This window comes from Phalacrocorax carbo, chromosome 6 (assembly GCF_963921805.1).
Source record: "Phalacrocorax carbo chromosome 6, bPhaCar2.1, whole genome shotgun sequence".
Classification (NCBI taxonomy): Eukaryota; Metazoa; Chordata; class Aves; order Suliformes; family Phalacrocoracidae; genus Phalacrocorax; species Phalacrocorax carbo.
The window spans coordinates 33141474-33161862 of record NC_087518.1 but is presented as its reverse complement, the minus strand read 5'-3'; the positions used below and the strand labels follow the sequence as shown (position 1 = coordinate 33161862).

Below are 20389 nucleotides of genomic sequence, written 5' to 3'. Positions count from 1 at the left end.
GGAGGGGAAGAAGCAACAGGGTGATGAGAGCATCTCTGGGGGACAGGGCACCCCTCTCCACACACCGAAGGAGAGCAGAAGGCAGGCGCTTACCTGCTGGCTGGTGCCACACGCACGTGTCCTGGGCGGCCACCGAGGCAAATCCAGGGAGCAAGGGGGGGGCTTGCAGGGGGTGCAGAAAGGATATGGCCAGTCGATGAGCTTCTTGGCGTATTTCCTGACTATGTTCTCTTCCCCAAAGAGGAAGAGTGATCTGTTGACAGTGAAGCAGTTCTGCCGGACAGGAATGGGGTTGTACAGAGCCATAGTCCGGGCTCTCTGTGCTTTGGTTTGCTTGAAGGCTCCCGGTGTCCCTCCCGCAGGAGCAGGAGGTCCTTGCCGGCTCCGGTTCTGATCGGAGCCCCCATCTCCAGAGCCCAGCCTGCCGGCCACCGCCTCCCCAAACCGAGCCATCCTGGAAGAAAACACACAGGTGAGCCAAAGCAGCACCACCAAGGCAGCAGTGGGGGGGAGAGAAGAGGGAGGGGGGTTGCAGGGTACAGTCCCAGCCACAGCCCCCTCCTCCTCTCTGGGTGATGCTCAGCTCCGTCTCTCTTCCATCCCTCCAGGGGAGCAGGGACCCGCGTGGAGAAGGAGAGGCGGCAACACGCGGCACCGGCTCAGTGCCTCCGACACAGCATGGTGGGCAGCTGGCTGCCTCTGGCCACCCCCTGCAACAGCAACAGCCACACCGGCAGCCGGGCCAGCAGGGAGGGCAGGGAGCCGTCCTGCGTGCTTGTCAGAGGCCACAGCAGCTTGTTCCCTAAGCACCTTCTGCCACGAAGCAAGGGGTTAAACCCAGCCACATCCTTCCCACCACTCTGCCTGAAAGCCCAAACCACCCCTTTTAACCCCCCTCCTAGCAAGGCGAGCCCAAGGACTGTCTGCCAGCAAAGATCAGGCAGCAAAAGGGCTGGGATCCAAGTCCTTCTGTCCACCCCATCGCAAAGGAAGATGCAATTTGGTACAGCACCCAGCGCAGCAGAGGGGAGGCCAGGGGAACAGGTTGCAGCGTGGTCCAGCCTAGTTGGAGCCAAGTGTCCAACTCCCTCCTCCCGACTCCATCTTCAGCAGCCTGCCAGAGCCCGGCCACCCATCTGCTGGCTCCCCGGGGCAGCAAGCAGGGATGGCGGGCAGAGCCCCCCTGCAGGCACCTGCAGCAGCAGGGATGCTCAGCCCTTTGCTGCCAGGGCAGGAGCGCGCAAAGGAGACGCCAGCTTCCCGCAGGAGCCGGGCCACGAAATTGAAGGCTGCCGCGCCTCTGCAGCTCAGGGACAGCTTGCTTTAATGAAGTCAGTGGCAACACACGCGCACACAAGCGCGCACACACGCACGCACGCCCGGCTCGCTCCCTCGCTCCATCCAGTGCATTCTTTTGGCAAGCACGGGAGCTGCCGCAAAAGAAAGTCAGAGGCAAGGGGAGGGTCTGAAGGGAACAAAGGCAATGGGGGAGACCTCACCCTGCAAGAAGCCCCCCACCCTGGCTGCAGAGGGCTTTCCAGAACATGGGTATTCCTAGGTGAGTGGCTAAATCGGGGGCCAAGGGGGGGGCAAAAGGGGGTTCTGCCTCCCCCCTGCCTGCAAGGGAGACAAGAGGCTCACCCCACCTCAGCCTGCACCAAGCATCTCTCCAGCCACATGCACTGTGCCCCCATCTCTGGGAAACTTCAGGGCTCCCGGTTCCCCACCAGAGCCACCCCGACGCCAGCGGCTGCCCAGGGAGAGTCCTCCTGCTCACTCACATAGATATCAGGCTCCTTAGCAGCAGCACCCCCATCCCCCCCCGTCCCCCCATTCCCCCCTCCCCCCCCCCCCCGCCTCAGCCTCAGTATTTTCTTTTGATGCTTGGTGTTGGCCAGAAGAAGCAGCAGCTCATCAGAGACTTCTAAACAACATAGTCCGGATGTGTCTCTGCAGCGGCTGCCACAGAGTGGGGGCTGGCCCCAGGGCCAATCTGGCACTGACCCCGCTCCCACCAGCCATCTCACAGGCAGAGACCAGGGACTCAGCTGGTGCTGTGCCCTAGCCTCTGTAGCCATGCAGGTGCTGAGGCTGCCCAGGGATGTTCAGGGTCCCCTGGGCTGGGCTGTGCCCTGGCACAGGCGCTGCTTGCCACCTGCCTTTGGGGGAACTCTCCCTGCCCTCTTGCACACAAAGGGGACATGCAGCTCCCCAGGGATACCCCCAGTGTCCTCCCTCCCCAGTGGGCAGGGAACCAGCCTCACTGCTCAGCACACCCTACGGGCTGATCACACACAGGATCCCCTATCCCTCCTATTCAACCCCACATCTGAAGGGCTCCCCAGGGCCTTCAGTGCTTGCTACCTGCCCTTCCCACAGGAAAGGCACCTGCAGATCCAGCTGGCATCACAAGACACCCTGTGTCTCCATGATGCTCTTCCCCTGCCCACCCCACCACCAACAACCTGCTCTGCAAACAGTGGCTGCTGCCCTGTCCCCAAATCTGCTGTGCAGCAGCCAGGAACACTTGGGGTGGCTCAAAAAAAAATAATCAAACCCTTAATCACATAACTTATTAACTCATTTGGGCAAGGGCTGCTCCCTCAGTACAGCCTGGCAGCACCTCACCACAGAATTCCCCACCCTCCAGGCACTACCATGACCAAACAGCCACAGAGCTCACTTTTTGGTCCAGGTTCTCACAGGTGCACTGCCAAGAGCCCTTAGGCCAGCCAGGCAAGGAAGAGGAAGATCAGGCCCTCCGCAGCAGAATAACAGAGGAACATTTGCAAAAAGGTGGTGGGATCGTTCCCCCATACTCAGCCAGACACTGAGAGCCCACAAGCTCAACACAATGCTCGCCTGCTGCATCCCTACTTGACTTTGCCCCTCCAATTAGCCTTATAACAGACATGGGTGTATAACTGGGAGGTTTCAGCAAGTGCCCCATCTCTTCCACCACCACACTGCAGAATGGAGTGGAGAAGGGGTGGGCAGATCCCTCCCAAAATGTTTCTTCCCAGGCCACCGGCCAGCCCCAACGCAAGCCAGAGTGACCCTGGGCTTTCATTCCACTAACGACGGGCAGTAAGGAGACCTCACCAGCTACTGACTAATTACAGTCTCTTCAATTCATTCCAGTCAAGACACTGCCCTAAGCGAATCAATTATGACTTGTGGCTCATCCCTTTTGCCTCCTCCCCCTCCCCACCTCCAGTACAGCATCAGGAGCTATGCCACTCTTCCCACTCTTCAACCCCTTAAGCCGCTGTTAATTAAGCCCAAGGCTGGGCCAATTGCCAGGAGCAGATCCTCAGCCCTGCAGAGCTCCTGCCTCGGCTCCACCAGACCCCCCCCCCAGCCTCTCCCATCCCCCTGAGCCTGCAAGGCAAGCCTCCACCCAACCTAAATGCTCAGGCTCTAGCTGGTACCCAGGGGCTGAGGAGGATGGGAAAGGCTGGACCCAGCACTCCCCCGAGTCCCCTGCCCAGCTCAGAGGCACCACACCTACCTCACCACTTGGTGCAATAGGGCCAAGGAGGAGGAAGGCAGCATTCCTCCTGCCCCCTCGAAGAGGGATGCAAGCCTTACCTGGACACCTCTGCTGGGGCAGCAGACTATCCCCTGCGCCCAGGGGATTTGCTCTCGGCTCTACTCTATATTCACTGCTGCAGAGCAGAGCAGAGCGCAGGATGACCCTGCTGGGAGCCTCTCTCCTGCTCAGATGGTGCTAAAGGATGGGATATTTATGAGAAAGCAGCTCTTTAAGAGAAGACTGAAAGCAAAAAATAATAAAAAAAAAAAATAAAAAAAGAGTTCCTGGCTATGCCAAGAGATGCAGGCTCTGTTTCCCAGGATGTTTATTGCCGTTCTCGTCTTGACCCTCACCCCAGCACGCTGGGATCGGTGAGTCAGGGAGAAGCGTGGCTGATGCCCGCATGATTCAACATGGCAGAGATTCAGAGCCAGCTATGGGGGAGCTGGGTTTTGGGGTTGGTTTGGGTTTTGGTTTGGTTTTTTTTTTGTGAATGAAGGAAGTCCAAGAAGACAGGGCAACAGTGGGTGCCAGGACAGGAAGGCGCTTGGGACGTGCTGGGTTTTACAGAGACAGGCTAACTCCCCGCCTGACAGCGATATTGCCATCCAAGCCTTCCCCCTGCTCGCCCCCCCTCCATGCCACTACCCCTGCACGGCAGGGCATCACAGGAGGCACCGGGCTACCCCTTCCCAGGGGAAGACCGAGCCCGAGCAGCGCCGCCTCCGCCGCAGGGCCGGGGCCGCCGCCGCTCCGGCATTGCCATCTAGCGGCCGCGGCCCCCGCCCTGCAGACCCCGCCGCTCGCCCCAGCCCCCGGCAGCAGCCGATTCATGGGGCTCGGCTTTTCTTCCCCCGGCTGCAGTCGCGGGACCCAAGGCGAGCCCCACCTTGTGCCTGCCCTTCCCGCGGGGTGCTTTAAAACAGGTGCACAAGGCCCCCCCTCCCCCCCGCGTAGCTATTGCATCCCTTCGTACGGCTCTCCCATCGTTGGAACAGCCTCCAGCTCACCCCAGGCAACCCAAAATCTATGCATTACTGGCTACAGGCAATATTGTTAAAAGCATCCTTTCCCAAGCCCTGGGTTGCTCAGAAAGCCTGAGGCTGCTCCTCATCCCAGGGACAGCATCACGCAGGGGACAGATCCCTAACGCAGCCCAGGCTGGGTCTGGAGAAGCAGGCACAGGCTCTGCTTTGGTTACTGACATTCCCAGGTGCTCTCATGGGCTACAATCATCTTAGAAAGTGGCTTTTGGCATCCTGATTTGATTTTATATTTTTAAATAAGGCTCTAGCTATGCTAAGAGGGGAAAAAAAAAAAAAAAAAAAACCCATCAAATGAGAATCATCTGTGGTGCTCTGGCCAAACTTCAAATTGGGACTGGGTGGCTGTGACTCAGAAGCATGTTTATAACCATGCAGGAATGGAAGTGTTTTTTCCAGGAACAAATTCATTACCTGTTGGATTAGGAAGAGATGTTTTACCCATTTGCAAAGGGGAAGCCCTGCCAAGCCAAGCACCTCTGCAGCAGAGCAGCAGGATCTCTGGGCTGATGCAGCTCACCCATGGACACTTGGGATGCGGGTAGAGAAGATCCAAGCAGCTCCAGGATGGCACCTCCAGAGGAGGGGACCACACCAGTCTCTACCTGATGTTCATCTGTGCAGATGTTAGCAGTTGTGGTATGGGCCACAACAGCCGTGTTGGCATCTCTCCTGCCAGGAAAGCACCAGGCCAGGCACAACAGCCTCAGCTATGCTGCAGAGACTCTGCACTGCCTTGCAGCTAAGCAACTCTCACTCAAGCCAAGGCAAGTGTTTTCTTTCTGCCGCCTGCTCACTTCTTTTGGTAGCAGCCTTGCCTATCTCAGTGCTCCCCATGCCTGCTTGCCCAACCAGGATGTGCCTTCCTCAGCACTGAAAACAGAGAGGAGCATCATCTTCTTGCAGCACTGCCCGGACACATCCCCAACACAGACCTGATGGGCTGATTTCTCAGGGTCAGCACCATAATTTATTCACCAAGAAATCAGACAGCTGGAAGACTAGCAAAAGCCAGCAAATTTCACACAGAGCTATGAACGACACATCCACATTTACGCAACTGCCACTATTCCACCAAACTCCTCCCGGTCATTCGGCTGAAGCAGCCACAGCAAGTGTCACACAGCAGCTGTAGCAGAAAAATTTGAAACCACTTTAAGCTGAAAGTGTAATTTGCTGTGCACTGCTATAAAACCTGTATACACAATCACTGCTAGTTTTAATTACCAAGACCCATAAGCACATCATCTAGCCTTAGCATCTTTAAAACTCAATGGGATAACAATCTTGTAAAGCTCTCTTTCCTGAGATGGAGGAATAACCCTCTGGAAGTGGGGATTTTGGTGCTATATCTCCCCCCAACAAGCTCTCACAAGTGGGAGTGTAGGCGATGGAGGTGCAGAAGGAGCAGCATCAGCTGCTGTCATCCAGACTTCCCACCCTGCAGCCTACTCCCAAGGCATAAGATGAAGCACACCTTGCATTCCCACCCCAGGGGTCTAACATCCCTTCCTAACCTCTCTGCAAGTGTTTCCCTGAGAGAATCCAGCCCAGAGCAGCTTTGGCCCCATTTTTTAAAACACCTGCCAGTTCTCAGCTGCCAAGCAAAATGCAACACAGACCTGAAGCAAAATGCCAAACATGAGAGTAGTTCACAGCTGGTCCCACTCAAGGTTCCCAAACCCACAACATCCCATCACACCCCAGCAGGGCCCATCAGTCCCCAGCTTCTCTAGGGGTGGGATGCCAGAGCTGATTGCATGCATCAGCCATGTTTTTTTCAGGGAGCTCCAGGCAGAGCCTGGAGGAAAAACCCTTGAGCCTCCATTCCTTTTCTTCCTCCCCTCGCCGCACGTGTGGCTGATCTGTTGTGGCACCACTCTGTATGAGCAAAGGAGAGACATGCTAAAGGTGTGTCCGCAAGTCAGACAGGATGTTAGAACAAGGATCAGGCACTGTATATAATCTGCTTCTTGTGTACTCCCCTCAAGGGCTCTTCGGTGCAGGCCAGGCATGCCAAGATGTCAGTGCCACAGCCCAGCACCAGGTCTTGCTCGGGTAGCCTGAGCCCTGGGTCTCACCACTGCCCACAGTGCCCTGGGATCACAAGCACCAAGCTAAACTCCTCGTGTACCCCTTGAAGCCACCAGAAGTGTCCAAATGCACCACAGACCCTTGAAGCTGGATGTTCCCACACACTGCATGGCTGTGGGATTGGAGCAGCACATACATCAGAGCTACTGATAAAACAGAAGGAATGATTTGTCTTGAATCAAAGGGGGTTTCAACAACCGAATGATCACAGGCTGAAAGATCTGGGAGAGCTTTAAAGGACAGCCAAGAAACCTCAGTTCCTGTGCATTCACGGGGACCAGCAGGGCTGTGCATTCAGCCCTGCAAAACCCACAGGAGTTGTTTTTGGTGCTTGGTCTCACTCTGCCACCGTGAAGCTCAGTGACTGCACTCACCCACCTCCCCAGGGGATGCGCAGGTCTTTGTACTCTCCCAAAAGCCCAAACCAAAGCCAAGGGCTACCTGTGAAGATGTGTACACCACTGAACAAGCACAAAGGGTTTGCTGACAGCTCAGGCAGAGGTGGGTAAGACCCAAGCCATCACAGCCAAGGGGCAGCATCACTTTGTCCCAGTGCTGGCTGCAGCAATGCCATGCAGGAAGGAAGCATCCCCCAGCCTGCTACTGCCTGCTCTCACGTTTCCTACTGAAAACCACCCCCACACCGAGTGTTTCCGATGACCACAGCGCTCCTTGGGCTAACTGCCTCTGCCTTAGGCTGGGAGGCTTCGCAGCTCAGCTGAAGATGCCTGAAATAATCACCCATTAATAAATTGCCTGGAGTGCCCTGCTGCTTTATTTAGCCTTGCAAGTTGGGCTCTAATTAGCATTTGCAGCCACATCCCAGCTGCTCCAGGCAGGCAGGCACACAGCAATCCCACCTCCTGGATAACAGCTATCTGCCTGCCCCTGCTTTTCCATCAGATTGAAGCGAATTTCCATTCCCACTTCCAACCCCCAAATCCCTCTGCACTACCTCTCCCCTCGGCCAAACACCCCAGCCCCGCAGTAACTGAGCTGGCAGCAGGAGAGATGTAACTTCCCCATCCTCCCCTGTCCCTGACACATAAGTTTTGGGCATTGCACTTCTAGAGAGGATGACCTGAGAGGACCCAATGGGAAAAAATAGGGATATTTGAGAATGACCCTGCCAAAAGGATCGGGGCTGGGCAGCATGAATAAGAGCAGATCAAGGAGCAGAAGGAGCAGAGACCTGAGGGGATACTTCCCCTCTTGCCACCAAAGCCCTGCAAGCACAGGGCTCAAGCTGGCAGATCCTGCCACAGCCAAACACCAAGCCACCAGGCTTTATGTGTGCATGAGAATGGGGAGATCAAGCTCAAAAGAGACATCCCCAGGGCCAGCCATAAACAGTCAATAGGAGAAAGCTTATTTCTAGCCTGCCAAAGGGTTGGAGAGAGATTAAAAAAAAAAAAAAAGAAAAATTTTCAACCTCTGCTCTACCGAAGCAGAAGAAATCCCTCACTTTCTGCATTAGCATCCTCATGACCCCTCTGGCACAGCAGCATTAGCTCCTGCCAAAGCCAGGGGAGGATATTCTCCTCATTAGATCTCCTCTTTGCCCTCACAAAAGGCAGGTCCATGCCCAGGAACCATCCTGTGCTTTCTCTGATCCTCTGCCTGCCCTGCAAGGTTCAAGCCAGACAAACACAGCAACCATGGAACCAGAAAGCAGGATGACAGAGGAGCCTCCTGCTTTTGGCTGCAGATATCCCCAGCAATCAAAAGAAAGCTGGACCAGAAACCCACCATCTCAGTCCCCAATCTCATCAAGCCAAACTCACAAGCTCAGCTTTCTCAGAAGCAACCTGCTAGCAAGCAGGGTGCCTTCGATAAAATTACGTTGTCAGGACAAGAGCCAGGAGAAGATGGAGCTGTTGAAAAATTTTTCCGGCAAGTCTGAACTTACGCTGAGCAGCTGATGCCCAAGACAGCCAGAGAAGCCCCATCCCTGGCATGCAGCCAGGAAGGAGATGCTGTTTCCATCTTCCAAACCTGTGAAAGAGAAAAGGCCAAAGAGCAAAACCTCTCTCCAAAAGCTACTCAGTGCTGGGAGGTGCGAAAAAACCATCCCCGTGCCACAGCAACAGGCAGTCATCAGCTCGACAGCCTCTGTGAAGGCGAACACCCTCGCCCATCCCCAGGGAAGCACAGCTGAGTGTGATTCCTCAATGGGAAAAAGTTCATTGAAGAATTTTTAGGCTTATTTCCACTCAAGCAAATACACAGAGAAGACAGTTACAGCATGTTAGCTACTGTTTTATCATCTTATGAGCAAGAGTGGGTAAAAAATGAGCCCTGTGAAACTCCTCTGATGACAAAAATGGACTCGTTCATATAAGAGCTCAAAAAGAAAACGCGTGTTTTGTTATGGCATCATCTACCACGGTGGTGCACCCCAAGCTCGCAGGAAAGGTGCTTCCTATCAAGCAACCCTCACACAGCAGCAGCATCCATAAAAGATAAGACACAACACCGGCTCTTTCAGGTTTGTTTTGGGAAGGACGATGCCATACCGATCTCCTTCAGCACTGCATGGTCCCCCACGGCAGGGGATGAGCAACAGTATGCTTTTCCCAGTTAAACAGAAAGTGCCTTGCCGGTGTGCATAGCGCCAGCCCAAAACCAGCCAAGCAACAGAAACAGCAATGTGTTTTGGGTGACCCACACACCCATAACCCTGCGCCAAAGGATCAGACCAGGCTCTCTCATCGAGCACACAAAAGGTAAGCAGAGACAAGAAACGCATCTCTCTCCTCTGCTTTTCTAAGAAAGATCCCTTGATGTTTCAAAGGTGACCTTGTGAAATCAAGAGCCACATTTGAAAGCTGCTTTAGTTCAATTTCATGACCTTCCTAACTTCGATTTTTTTTTTTTTTAGCTCTCACACAGAGCAAGCAGTCTAAGCCGGGGATTAATGTTTGTCATGCACAAACGCAACAAACACCTTTTGAACTAGAAAGGACCAACTGGCAAGTGCAGAAAAGCCCATAACCCTTCAGAATCAGCTGAACTGAGACCATGTCCCACACATACACACACAGTAGAAATTTCACTGTCACTGGTGTTTGTGCAGTTAGGCAGAAGTGCCATTTCCATGGTACGGCTAAGTCTGCAACAAGCAAGTCTGTCTGGGGACAGGTTGTGTGCTAATTCTCACAGTTGGGTTTTCAAACTTTCAAAAACCTTTTGAAACACTTTGAAAACTATCTGGTTTGAAATTAAGAAAATGCCATTTTGGGAGTATGCAACAAGTCATCATCTGTGTTTTAAAATGTAAAAAAGTTAAATTAAAAGTTATAGTCTGACAGGACTAATATACCTCCTGAGGTCCCTTCCACCCTAAATTATCTTATTACCCTGTCATCTCTTCAATATAATTATATCATAAATATGTTAAATATAAAATTCAAAATAAAAGCTAAATTCAAAATAAAAGCTAAATTCAAAATAAAAGCTAAATTCAAAATAGAAAAAATACATTAGCGGGGGTGTGTGGATGTACTACTCCTCAGAAACTGTGAATAGAAAATAATGTGAACCACACACTTGAGAGGCTGGAAACACCTCTCCCACAAACATCTCCTGGCCAGCAGACAGCCCCCCCCATCAGAATCACATAGGGACAGCCACGGGCTGCCTGGAGAGGGGAACTGGTTGGATTATTCCACTGGAGGGAAAGGACAAGGATGCAAATGAGTACCAAATACCAGAAGCTGCATTGCATGCATACTGCACTGAATCTTGCTTGCAGCGTGAGGAGATGATCTAAAACTGGGACTGATAAAGCAGAGGGTTGTGCTGCCATCCAGAGGGACTTTGACAGCCTGGAGAAACAGGCAGAGGAATAGTATGAAGTTCAGCTTCACAGGAAATGCCACGTCCTGCACTTGGGGAATAACGACCCAGTACATGCTGGCTGGGAAGCAGCTTGGCAGAGAAAGCTCTGAGGGACCTGGTGGACACCAAGTTGACCGTGAGCCAGCAGCGTGCTCTTGCAGCAGAGGCGGCCAGCAGCCTTCTGGGCTGCATTAGGCAAAGCATTGACAGCAGGGTGAGGAGGTCACTCTCCCTCTGCTCAGCCCTGATGGGACACATCCAGAGCACTGTGCCCCACAGCACAGGGGAGACATGGACTTACTGGAGCAACTCCAGCAAAGGTGACTAAAGGAGAGGAACACCTGTCTTACAAAGAGGGGCTGGGAGAGCTGGGGCTGCTCAGCCTGCTTGGAAAAGGCTCAAAGCAGATTTTATCAATGCATATGGGAGTAAAAGCAGAGCCAGGCTCTTCTCTGTGGCACCCGGTGACTGGACAAGAGGCAATAGGCACAAACTGCAGTAAAAGAAACTCCATTTGTACACAGGAATAAACTTTTTGACTGTGAGGGGGACTGAATGTTTGGGACAGGTTTCCTAGAGAGGTTGTGGAGTCTCCATCCTTGGAGACACTAAAAACCTGCCTGGACGAGGTGCTGGGCAGCCTGCTCTAGGTGACCCTACTTGAGCAGGGCAATGGGACAGGTGACTTCCAGAGGTCCCTTCCCAACTCACCATCTCCCAGCAATTCTTTGCTTCTGAGCCCTGGCCAGCCCCAGGCCAAGGGGGAAGCTCTCTCCAAAGGCTTGTTCCTGGGAAGCACAACCAGCCCCAGCACAATGGCTTCAGTGCAGTCCCGAGATGTGCTAAAGAAGTTTTCCAACGCCCGCAGCTGCAGCTGAGACTCCAGCGAGGGAAGCAGCAAGGAGGCATGCCAGGGTGCAGTGACAAAACGTGAGGCAGCAGCTCCCAAGCTGAGGCATCCACCAGGACCTGCCTCACCCTCCACGTCCAGCAACAACCTCCGCTCCCTGCAAGAGTGGCCTCCACCATTCAGGAAAGCTGGGACCTATCATTACTACCCACCCTCCCTGCAAAGCCTCCCAAGGGCTGCTAAGTCACCTGAATTAACTCAGAAAGGTAATTCTTCCTCCAGGGTGTGCCAGAAACCCAGACTTTGATGCAGTTCAGAGAAAGATGCTGCTATTTCCATACTGTTGCCAGGATATTCATTGGAACTCAGGTTCATCCCAGGTCAGAAAATAATCTCCTCCCCATGCATCAAAACCTTGGTCTGCACTGAAGAGAACAGGGGGGAGAGAGCACAGGGAGGGCAGATACCTCTGGGAGAGATACTCCTTTGCTCATCAAGGCCAAGTTACCATCATAAAAGGAATATTTCACTGCCCCCAGGTTTAATGCATCCACAGCCCTTTCCACCACCTGCATTGCTACTCTCACAGGGTAAAACATAAGCAGGGAGAGTCATCTTTACTGAGAGACACTCATTAGCTGTCAGAGAGGTTAATTGCTTTGCCCTGGGTTACAGAGGACTTGTATAGGAGACATGCAGGAAGGATGCTCCCTGGTACAGGAGCCTAGCTTTGCCCATCACCAACATCTCAGGGCTTTCACCTGCAGAGACCTCACAGCTCCTGCCAGCTGCCTGTGCTGCCCCAACCTTCCTGCCCTGCTCCCCCAAGCTCCCAGACACACAGCAGCAGACTTCTGAACAGGAGCCCATGGTGGAGAATGATGTGGCTAAACTGCCTGTAACCGGGGACCAGTGCTGCAGAGGAGCTGGAGGAGAAAAGTAGTCTACCTCCCGGGGCAGGGTCAGGGACAGAGGCATGAGGAGGGAGGATGGGCACTGGACACTGGTGCCAGAGCCAAGACCAGGAGGGGATGCAGGAGCACCTTCTCCATTCCTGGCAGCACCTATGGGGAGGCAAGAGCTGCTGTTTTGTAGGTCCCTCCCTCCCAATGTCATCACTACAGCCAAGAGTCAGCACCCTCCAGCCCCTTGCTGGGGCAGGATGGCACCAAGCAACCCCCCATGGGGCCCACTCGGGTGGGCTGGAGCTGCTGCACAGAGCAGGGCTGCTGCTTACAGCACAGCAGCTACACTCACTACATACAACACCTCTCCCAAAACCATGCCGCAGAGCTACCAGCATCTGTGATGGCAACTCAGAGCTATCCTGGGGCTTGTCCATGCCCTGCAGACCCAAGGTGGGCCAGGGCAACGGATGCTGGTCCAGCCAGGGCCATGTTGCTGCCAAAGCAGCCCCAGCCTGGGGGCATTTCCCAGGCAGCCTCACTGGCACCATGGAGCAAGGGACAGTGCCACCCTGTGCGCCCTCCTGCCCTCTCCATCGCTGCAGCCAGTTAAACCCAGATGGTGTGACGCACTGGGGAATATGCTGGGAAGCAGCGATGGAGCTGGCAGCCCAGTGCATGCCAAGGGGGCCCTTTGTCTCATTCAGCACCAAGGAAAAAAAAGCATTAAGAAAAAAAAAAGTCAGCTGCATTTGTAATCTGGAATGCAGAGTGTGCACATAACCAGACAGAGACTGCCAAGTTGTAAAGAGCCCCCGAGATCTGTTAGCAACACCCTGTGCATTTTCACAGTTTCTTCTGTTCTCTTGCTTCTTCCAATAAAACCGCATGAAGGCAGAGCTGCAGTAACATTACACTCCAGCCCAACAGGCTCCCCACAATCTGCGTTGCAGGTACGGATCTGAGTGAGCAGCAGACAGCTCTCCTGCCCTGCCGTTCCATTGACCACAGGCTCCCAGATGGGCTATGGGAATATCACTGCAGATCATAGCATGCAAGGGAGACCTAGCAAGCTTGTACATCAAAGCTATTAACTCTAAGATGCTACAAGACAGGACAACATTTTTAATGATCCTATCCTTTAGGAGCACTGTCCTGTACCATGGGCAGAGTGCCTTACTTCCCACAAGATGGTGAAACCTCCCACCCATCACCCCTGAGCCCCAGGTACTTCAACACTGAATTACAGCATCCCACCTCCACACTATCACCTCCAAACCATACCATGACCCAGCTGCTTTCCCTCCATTCTCCCCATCTCTCACACTCCCTTCCTGACCTCTGGGAATCAGGCTTTTCCATGCATCCTTGCTGTAGATATCATTCCAAAATGAGGGCACAGTTTGCATTCCCCAAATTGCATAAGCTAAGCTCAACAAATATCTACACACATGTGGTTTTAAGCCATGCAAGGCAGGTTTGCATCCTCTCTACTGCAAACTCAGCTTGAGGTTTTTCTGGGATGTTCCCCAGGTGGCTCTGCCTGTCCTTACCATCAGCTAAGGAAGCAGCTGCTCAGCCTGGAGAAGCCACAGGAGGTTGCCTGTTTACTTATTTTGACAAGGAGCTTTTCTTTTCAGCTCCCTCTCAGCCAGGCATAGTCTAAACAATGCTGCCACACGTACTCAGCAAAGACACTGGTGATTCAACCATGACCACTCCACACAGCAGCAGCTGGTTAAGCCTTGCTGAAGTGCAGCAGATATCTCCATCCCCAACCCTAACGCATGAATAGTGGGATGGAGGGCAGGGCATCAGACTGGGATACTGGAAAACGTATTTTAGTGTCTGCCTTAGGATTAAGTACCCTACACAAGAACAAGGTGGGCTGGTACGTGAACACTTCACTGTAAATTTAAGCCTCCCACACAGCCACTGCCCTGCACACACTCGTGCAGCACATGATAGACTGTTTTCTGCTCCCTGCCTCAGTTTTCCCATGAAAAAAAATATGGAAAAGTACATTTTCCCCCTCCTATTCTTATTCCATCTTAAGGGGAAAGCACATTTCACTTGTTGGTTTTTCACTGGCAAAAGGCAACAGAGACAGAGGCTTAGAAGGGATCAGACCTCCTGACACTAACACCACAGTAAGAAAGAGCCCTCACTTCTCTTCACTCATTGCAACCCAGCACAAGAGCAGCCACACACAAACATCTGGCTGCACACCAGGAATGCTGCATCTCCAGGGACAAAGCTACCCCAGGGGAGCAGAGGTCTCCTGTGCAGCAGAAGAGAGGCACAGACAGCACTCGCTCCCTGTGCCCACCCCACTGCACACCACCCAGCCATGGCTGGCAAACAGGAGACCAAGGGGACCTGCAGCAGCTACCCAGTCACTCCAGGAGCCCTGACTAAAGCAGCAGCTGCTCATATCGGAAACACATGCCAGAGTTAACATGAAGGGGTATCAGTGCAAGACAGACAGTGCTCGGAGGGTAATGTTTAACTAAAAACTCCCCAGAAGCTTTGTGAAGGAGGTGCAGACCTCTCTCAACCACCCTGGCTTAACTCATCAAGTTTTGGCAACAAGGGGGAAAAAAAGGAAAGAAAAAAAAAAACCCCAACAGTTATTCTGGGTCTACTCTGACCCTGTGGGCAAGCCAGCCATCTCCCTAGGCCATGCCACTGCTCAAAGCTGAGCTGAAAAGCCATTTTCCTGGTTCCCCATGTTCCATCTAATGCCCACCACCACGCTGGGGCCATGGGAGAATACCACTCCCACCGACGGCTGGGCTCTGTGATCAGCAGTGCTCACCAGGAGAGTTAGCACCAGACCTACCAGGCAAAAGCCCCTAGGGCAATTCAGTCCATGCAGGCCTGCAAGATGGGCCCTTCTGAAAATTAAATCACAGGGAAATCGCATTATCACTAATAAAATCATAGATAAGGAAATTAATTTGCTTTTCCTCCCCCACATGCTATCTGTCTAGTCTCAGAGAGCACCCATGGCACTAGGGTTACCAGCTCTGCACACCAGCCTGGACTTTGGCAAAGTTTTTGGGGAAACACCACTGGTTTACAAGTCTGATGTTAAAGCAGGAACCTCTAGCATGTGGTTTTTGCAGGCTGAAGGGGTATCAGGGCACCTAACTTTGGGAGAGGCATGGATCCAGCCCTCTGGAGCTCAGCCTGCTGTGCCAACATCGCCGGCTCCTCAGGAAAGGACTTGGCCAGGACAGGTAGCAGTGATCTCTGCTCTTCAGGACACAAGGTCTGCAAAGCCTGAAGGCTGCTGTCCATGCCAGAGCCTGGTGTCCCCCCAGCATTGGGGGCTTCTACAGACCTCCAGTGTCTCCACCTCCTGCAGGCCAAGGGCTTGGGCATCTGCAAGGAGAGTGTCCCACAGCCAGACCCTGACAATGACAAGACCAGATTAGTGAAGGGAGGACAGCCCATCCCAAATCTCAGCACACCTGCCTTAGACGTGACTTCCCACACACACCCACAAAACCATTGCAAAGCAGGCCGAAATACCAAAACCAAGCATCCAAGAGCTGGGAAATGCAAAGAATGGACCCTACCAGCCTGGGAAAACACCCAATTAAACAGAGAGAGGTTGGGATGGCAGCTGCCCAAGTATTCCCATTTCATTAAAGACAGCAATATTAAGCTTTGTGTTTGCGTTACTGTTAGATAGAGAAGCCGAGGGCAGCAAAAGGGGCACATCCCACATGGTACGAGCAGGAAGAGCTCTGGCTTCATCTCCTTGCCACGAAATAGAGCTGTAGTCATCCAGGCAGTTAATTAGCGAGCAGCCGTTCTAGGAACTCACTCCACCAGCCGACAATTAACGAGGCCATCCCTCTGCTTCCTGCCCAGCCATGATTTATTCATCTGGCATCCCTGGTGGGTCGTGAAAGATAACAAGGTACCGAGCACTTGCCGAGCCCATATGTCAATTTATTTCCCCTACACAGGGCTTCCTGAGTCACCGGCCAGTAGGTTCCCTGGGTGCAAAGGGATGGGGACTAAGGCAAAAGGGCTGGGGAAAACCTGCCTTGCTGAAGGGCTGCCCTCCAAAAAAAAAACCAAACAAAGAAAGGTGCGCACAGCCTCAGTATTATCACAAGTAATTTTATCAAAACATCTCAAAGGAATCCCACCCACTTCTAACAAGCAGAGCACTGACCTGGATCTCACCGAAACAACATGCCACATCTAATTAATAGAGGGCTCCCACCTCCTTCACCACCCCAGCATTTTATAATACATTGATTGTTCCCCAAAATAAAGAGCCCAAGGCAGGAAGCTGCTCTAGACCAGCGATACTGGAGCAGGATGTTCTATAGCAGCTTATCCCAGGCAATTTTTCTGAGTAGGGCAAGGGGGGGGAACATTATAATTTGAATGCATTTTGTGCAGCAAATACTGGGTGAGGCAGAATAGTACAGGACCTTGATCTGGGTTTCTTTTGCAGCACCAAGGCAAACTATGGGAAGAAATTATTAAATTAAAACAATAAGTAAAATAAGTGGGTTCTAGCTCTGCCAAACACTTCTCTTCCATTCTCCCAGGTTCATGTCTCCAGCTTGCTCTGATTCAGGGGGACTTGGCCACTTCGGATTAAATACAAATCCCCTTGCAGCAGGGCTGTAGCCACAGTAAAAGCAGAAGGAGATAACCCCAAATGCATCCAAAAGCCCACTGCAGCCAAAGGAAACTCCATCCTAGCCAGTCCTCAGAGACAGAGGACTTCCAGGTTCCCTTTCACCAGGCTCTTCATCCCACTAACCACCCTGATTTGGGGAACCCCCTCATCCACAGAGGCTCCTTTGCAGCATTCCTATCAGATGCTGCCCTCCAGCTCAGAGCCAAGAAAACTCCAAGAGTCAAGAAAGCCACCTCTGACTATTTTGGCTGACAAACACCTGCCTCCCGCACACAGCGCAGCAGTGTCACTCTCCACCTCTCGTGCACACCCTGAAAACTCACCCCATCAGAAAAATACCATGGTCCAGCTGGCTTAGACCGGCCCAAGCCCTGCAGGACCTGCAGGATGTGCCAAGCCCCAGGGCAGGGCAGGATGGGTGCTGCACAATGTCCCAGCTGCTGGAGGCAGGACCATACATCTCATCAGTTTTAAGAGAACAGGAAGAGAAAAGGACCCAGAAGTTTAGCAGGGCGGGGAAATAAACCCCAAAACATCTCATTCCTTCTGTTTCAAGTTGTTCCCTGCTGTAAAAAAGCCCTCCTGGAAAACAAAGGCAATGGGAATAAGCAGCCCAGCTCAGGAGTGCCAGGAGATAGAGCACAGCTAGTGTGGGCTGCTCTATGGGGTGATGCCAGCATGACACCCCACAGCCCCCCCCACCAGCTCTGCAGAGGACTAGGAATGCTCCCACTCCCCACATCTGCCCACCTGGGCTGGGGGCTCTCCGGTACTTACTCCCACTCCTTCCTCCGTGCCTGTGGTGTGCTCTGCATCTTGTGCGCCTCATGTGCCTTGATAATATCCCTCTGTTCAATCAGTCCTCCCCGCCGGCGCTTGATAACGTCCGGGCTCACAGGGACGTACTGGCTGAGCCCCACGTCGAAGGTGCTTCCCACCTCCACGCCAGCATCAGCATCCCGGGACCGGGGCTCATAGAGGGCATCGAAGCTGGCGGCACGTGAGACCAGGGCCTCGGCCAGGCTCTCGGGCTCCAGCAGGTTACAGGACTGGGTGGTTTGCATCAGGCCGAGCCGGTGCTTGCGCCACGTCTCTTCCTCGGGCAGGGCCAGGATGTAGCGGGGGGAAGCAGCATCCAGCTCAGCCCCCCTGCCCGGTGCCGGGGTGCTGACGGAGCACGTGCCAAATCCCAGCATCTTTGGTGCTGCTGTAGCTCATCAGTCTGGAGGGGCACAAGACAGAGACGGGAGGCTCAGAGGCTTGCTCCATTTGCCCCTCAATTCCCTCCCTTCCTCCCATGCCAACTGAAAGTCCCATTTCTCCTGGGTTTGTTGGGCTAGACCCTCTTAAACCAGGCACAGGGCAACACAACATTGGACCCCCAAGGCTAGGGGAAGGAGTAGCACCTCCTGCCTTACTGCTTTCCTCCTCCTTCCCAATCTGGGCACCCCTGCACCTCTTGGACCTGCAGCACTCTAACCCCACATCCAGCCCTCCCTGCGGTCCCCAGAGCAGCACAGATCCCTGTGGCCGGACCACAGCATGATGAACCCCGACACTGCCTCATGGATCAAAAAAGAGGAGATTTAGAAGACTTGGATCAAACCACTACCGTGCTGCTTTTAAAGGCAGGTTTGGGGGAGGGAGATGGTTTTGTTTGTTTGTTGGGAGGGCATTGGTTTGTTGTTTTTTGGGTTGGGGGGGGTGGGGGGGTGGGGTAAGTATTTGTTTGGTGGTGGTTTCTTTTTTTTGCACTTTTGCAGCCCAGCAGGCAGCCATGCATTCGCCAAAAAGCCAGCCACTGCCTGCACTCAGCTGCCCATGCAGGCAGGGACCGTGCGAGCAGCATGCGTGCCGGCAGATGGTGCAGTGCCCTCACACGCTGCCTCCCAGGTGGGCACAGCGTTGGAGCCTCCATGTGCCCCCTCCAGCCCCATAATCCCAGGATGAGGACTAGGCAGCCTGGCAGAGACAGGCAGCAGCTCAGGAGGCTGGATGTGGGAATATTGGCACAGCTTTGACTCAGGAATTGCACATCAGAGTGAAAGGTGCAGGAACACCGCTAGAAACACCATGCCTCGGCTAAGCAAAACAGATGACGCCCTATAGACAGGAGGTGCTTATGTCTGAGAATATACCTGAAGCCTTGTCATGGTGAAATGCTTTATTCTCGTGTTAAAGAAACTCCATTCAGCACATTATTGCTGAATAATAATTCAGCAGTCCCTGAAATTCCCTCCCACAGTGTTTGCCCATGGTGGAGGTGAAAGAAGGGACAAGAGCAAAAGAGCAAGGCAGCAGGCACTTCACACCAGGGCTGTCACCCCCTTCCTAACTACATCCCTGACACAGGGGAAAACAACCCAGCAATGGAAAGGAGGGTTTAAACCCTCTGAAATATGACAATAACACAGCAAATTGAGCACATCAGTCATCTTAACCCCTTCCCCAGGCCATTGTTTGGAAACACCTGAATTCTTCCTCCAGCAGGGAGGCGAAAACAGTGGTCGGGAGAAAGGCTGGGAAATCACCACACCAGGAGCAAAAAGAAATTAAATATAGGGAAAAAAATCCAAGAGTAACTGAGGGAACAAAAGAGACCACCGATCTCCATGCTATCCAAAATAAGCTTGACATCTTCACACTGCAGGGAAAGGTGTGCACAGCACAGCCAGGGAAGCACCCTACCTCCTTCAGGTCTGTGGTGTTGCACTGCAAATATGAAGAGTCTAAAAATGCCCCCAAATTTAAACCTGCCTGGCCCAAGGGATACTCACCCCTTGGCAAGCTCTCCAGAAAGAAAAAGGCAACTGCCATTAAGAGCCTCAGCAAATGAATTAGAACATCGATAAGAAGAGTTTTGGCTGCTCCCAGTGAAAGCTATAAACAGATTCTTGACTACTTTGCTAGCCCATGCGACTTGTTTTTGTTTTTTTTTTTAAGGTATTAATTAATCACTTTTTCAATCCAGTCCTGGGTACCTTTGCAATTTCTCATTTTCCTAACATATACGTTTCCTTCTCATATTGCTTTGCTTGTTTTCAACCCTCCTCTGCTAAATTTTAACTCCTCACCCAGGCACACCAGGTTTTGTCTGGGGTTTGGAGGCTTTGTTTTGTGTTTTGGGGGGTTTGGGGTTTTTGGGGGGGGGGGGGGGGGGGGGGTTGGCTTGTTTTTTGTTGGTTTTGGTTTGGGTTTTTTGGTTGTGGTTTCGGTTTCCTTGTTTGTTTTGGGGGGGCTGTTTATTTGTTTGTTTTAAACAACCATTCTGCAGCCCTGTGTCTTCCCTGAGCATTTCCTTGGGGCGGATGGGAGGCCTTTTTGCATACCAAGCACGAGCACTCTGGGTTTCAGCCATGGTGTGGCTGCAGCAGAGCCGTAAGGGCAATTAGCTAAGAGCAAACGAGGACAGGTCCGGCATCCACATGGACACTGGCTCTCCTGATGCCT

At 53.0% G+C, this 20389-nt stretch overlaps 1 protein-coding gene across 1 annotated transcript in view; it reads right to left on the bottom strand.

The window, feature by feature from the left end:
• The window catches only part of CACNA1E (calcium voltage-gated channel subunit alpha1 E), a 139649-nt gene that overhangs the window by 96074 nt on the left and 23186 nt on the right, over nucleotides 1-20389 (bottom strand). Inside the window, exons 2-3 of the mRNA XM_064454527.1 lie at nucleotides 17717-18161; nucleotides 188-454 (exon numbers count right to left, since the gene is read on the bottom strand). Coding sequence (XP_064310597.1) covers nucleotides 188-454; nucleotides 17717-18135 — 686 coding nt within the window. The 5' untranslated portion in view covers nucleotides 18136-18161. The remainder of the gene's footprint in view (nucleotides 1-187; nucleotides 455-17716; nucleotides 18162-20389) is intronic.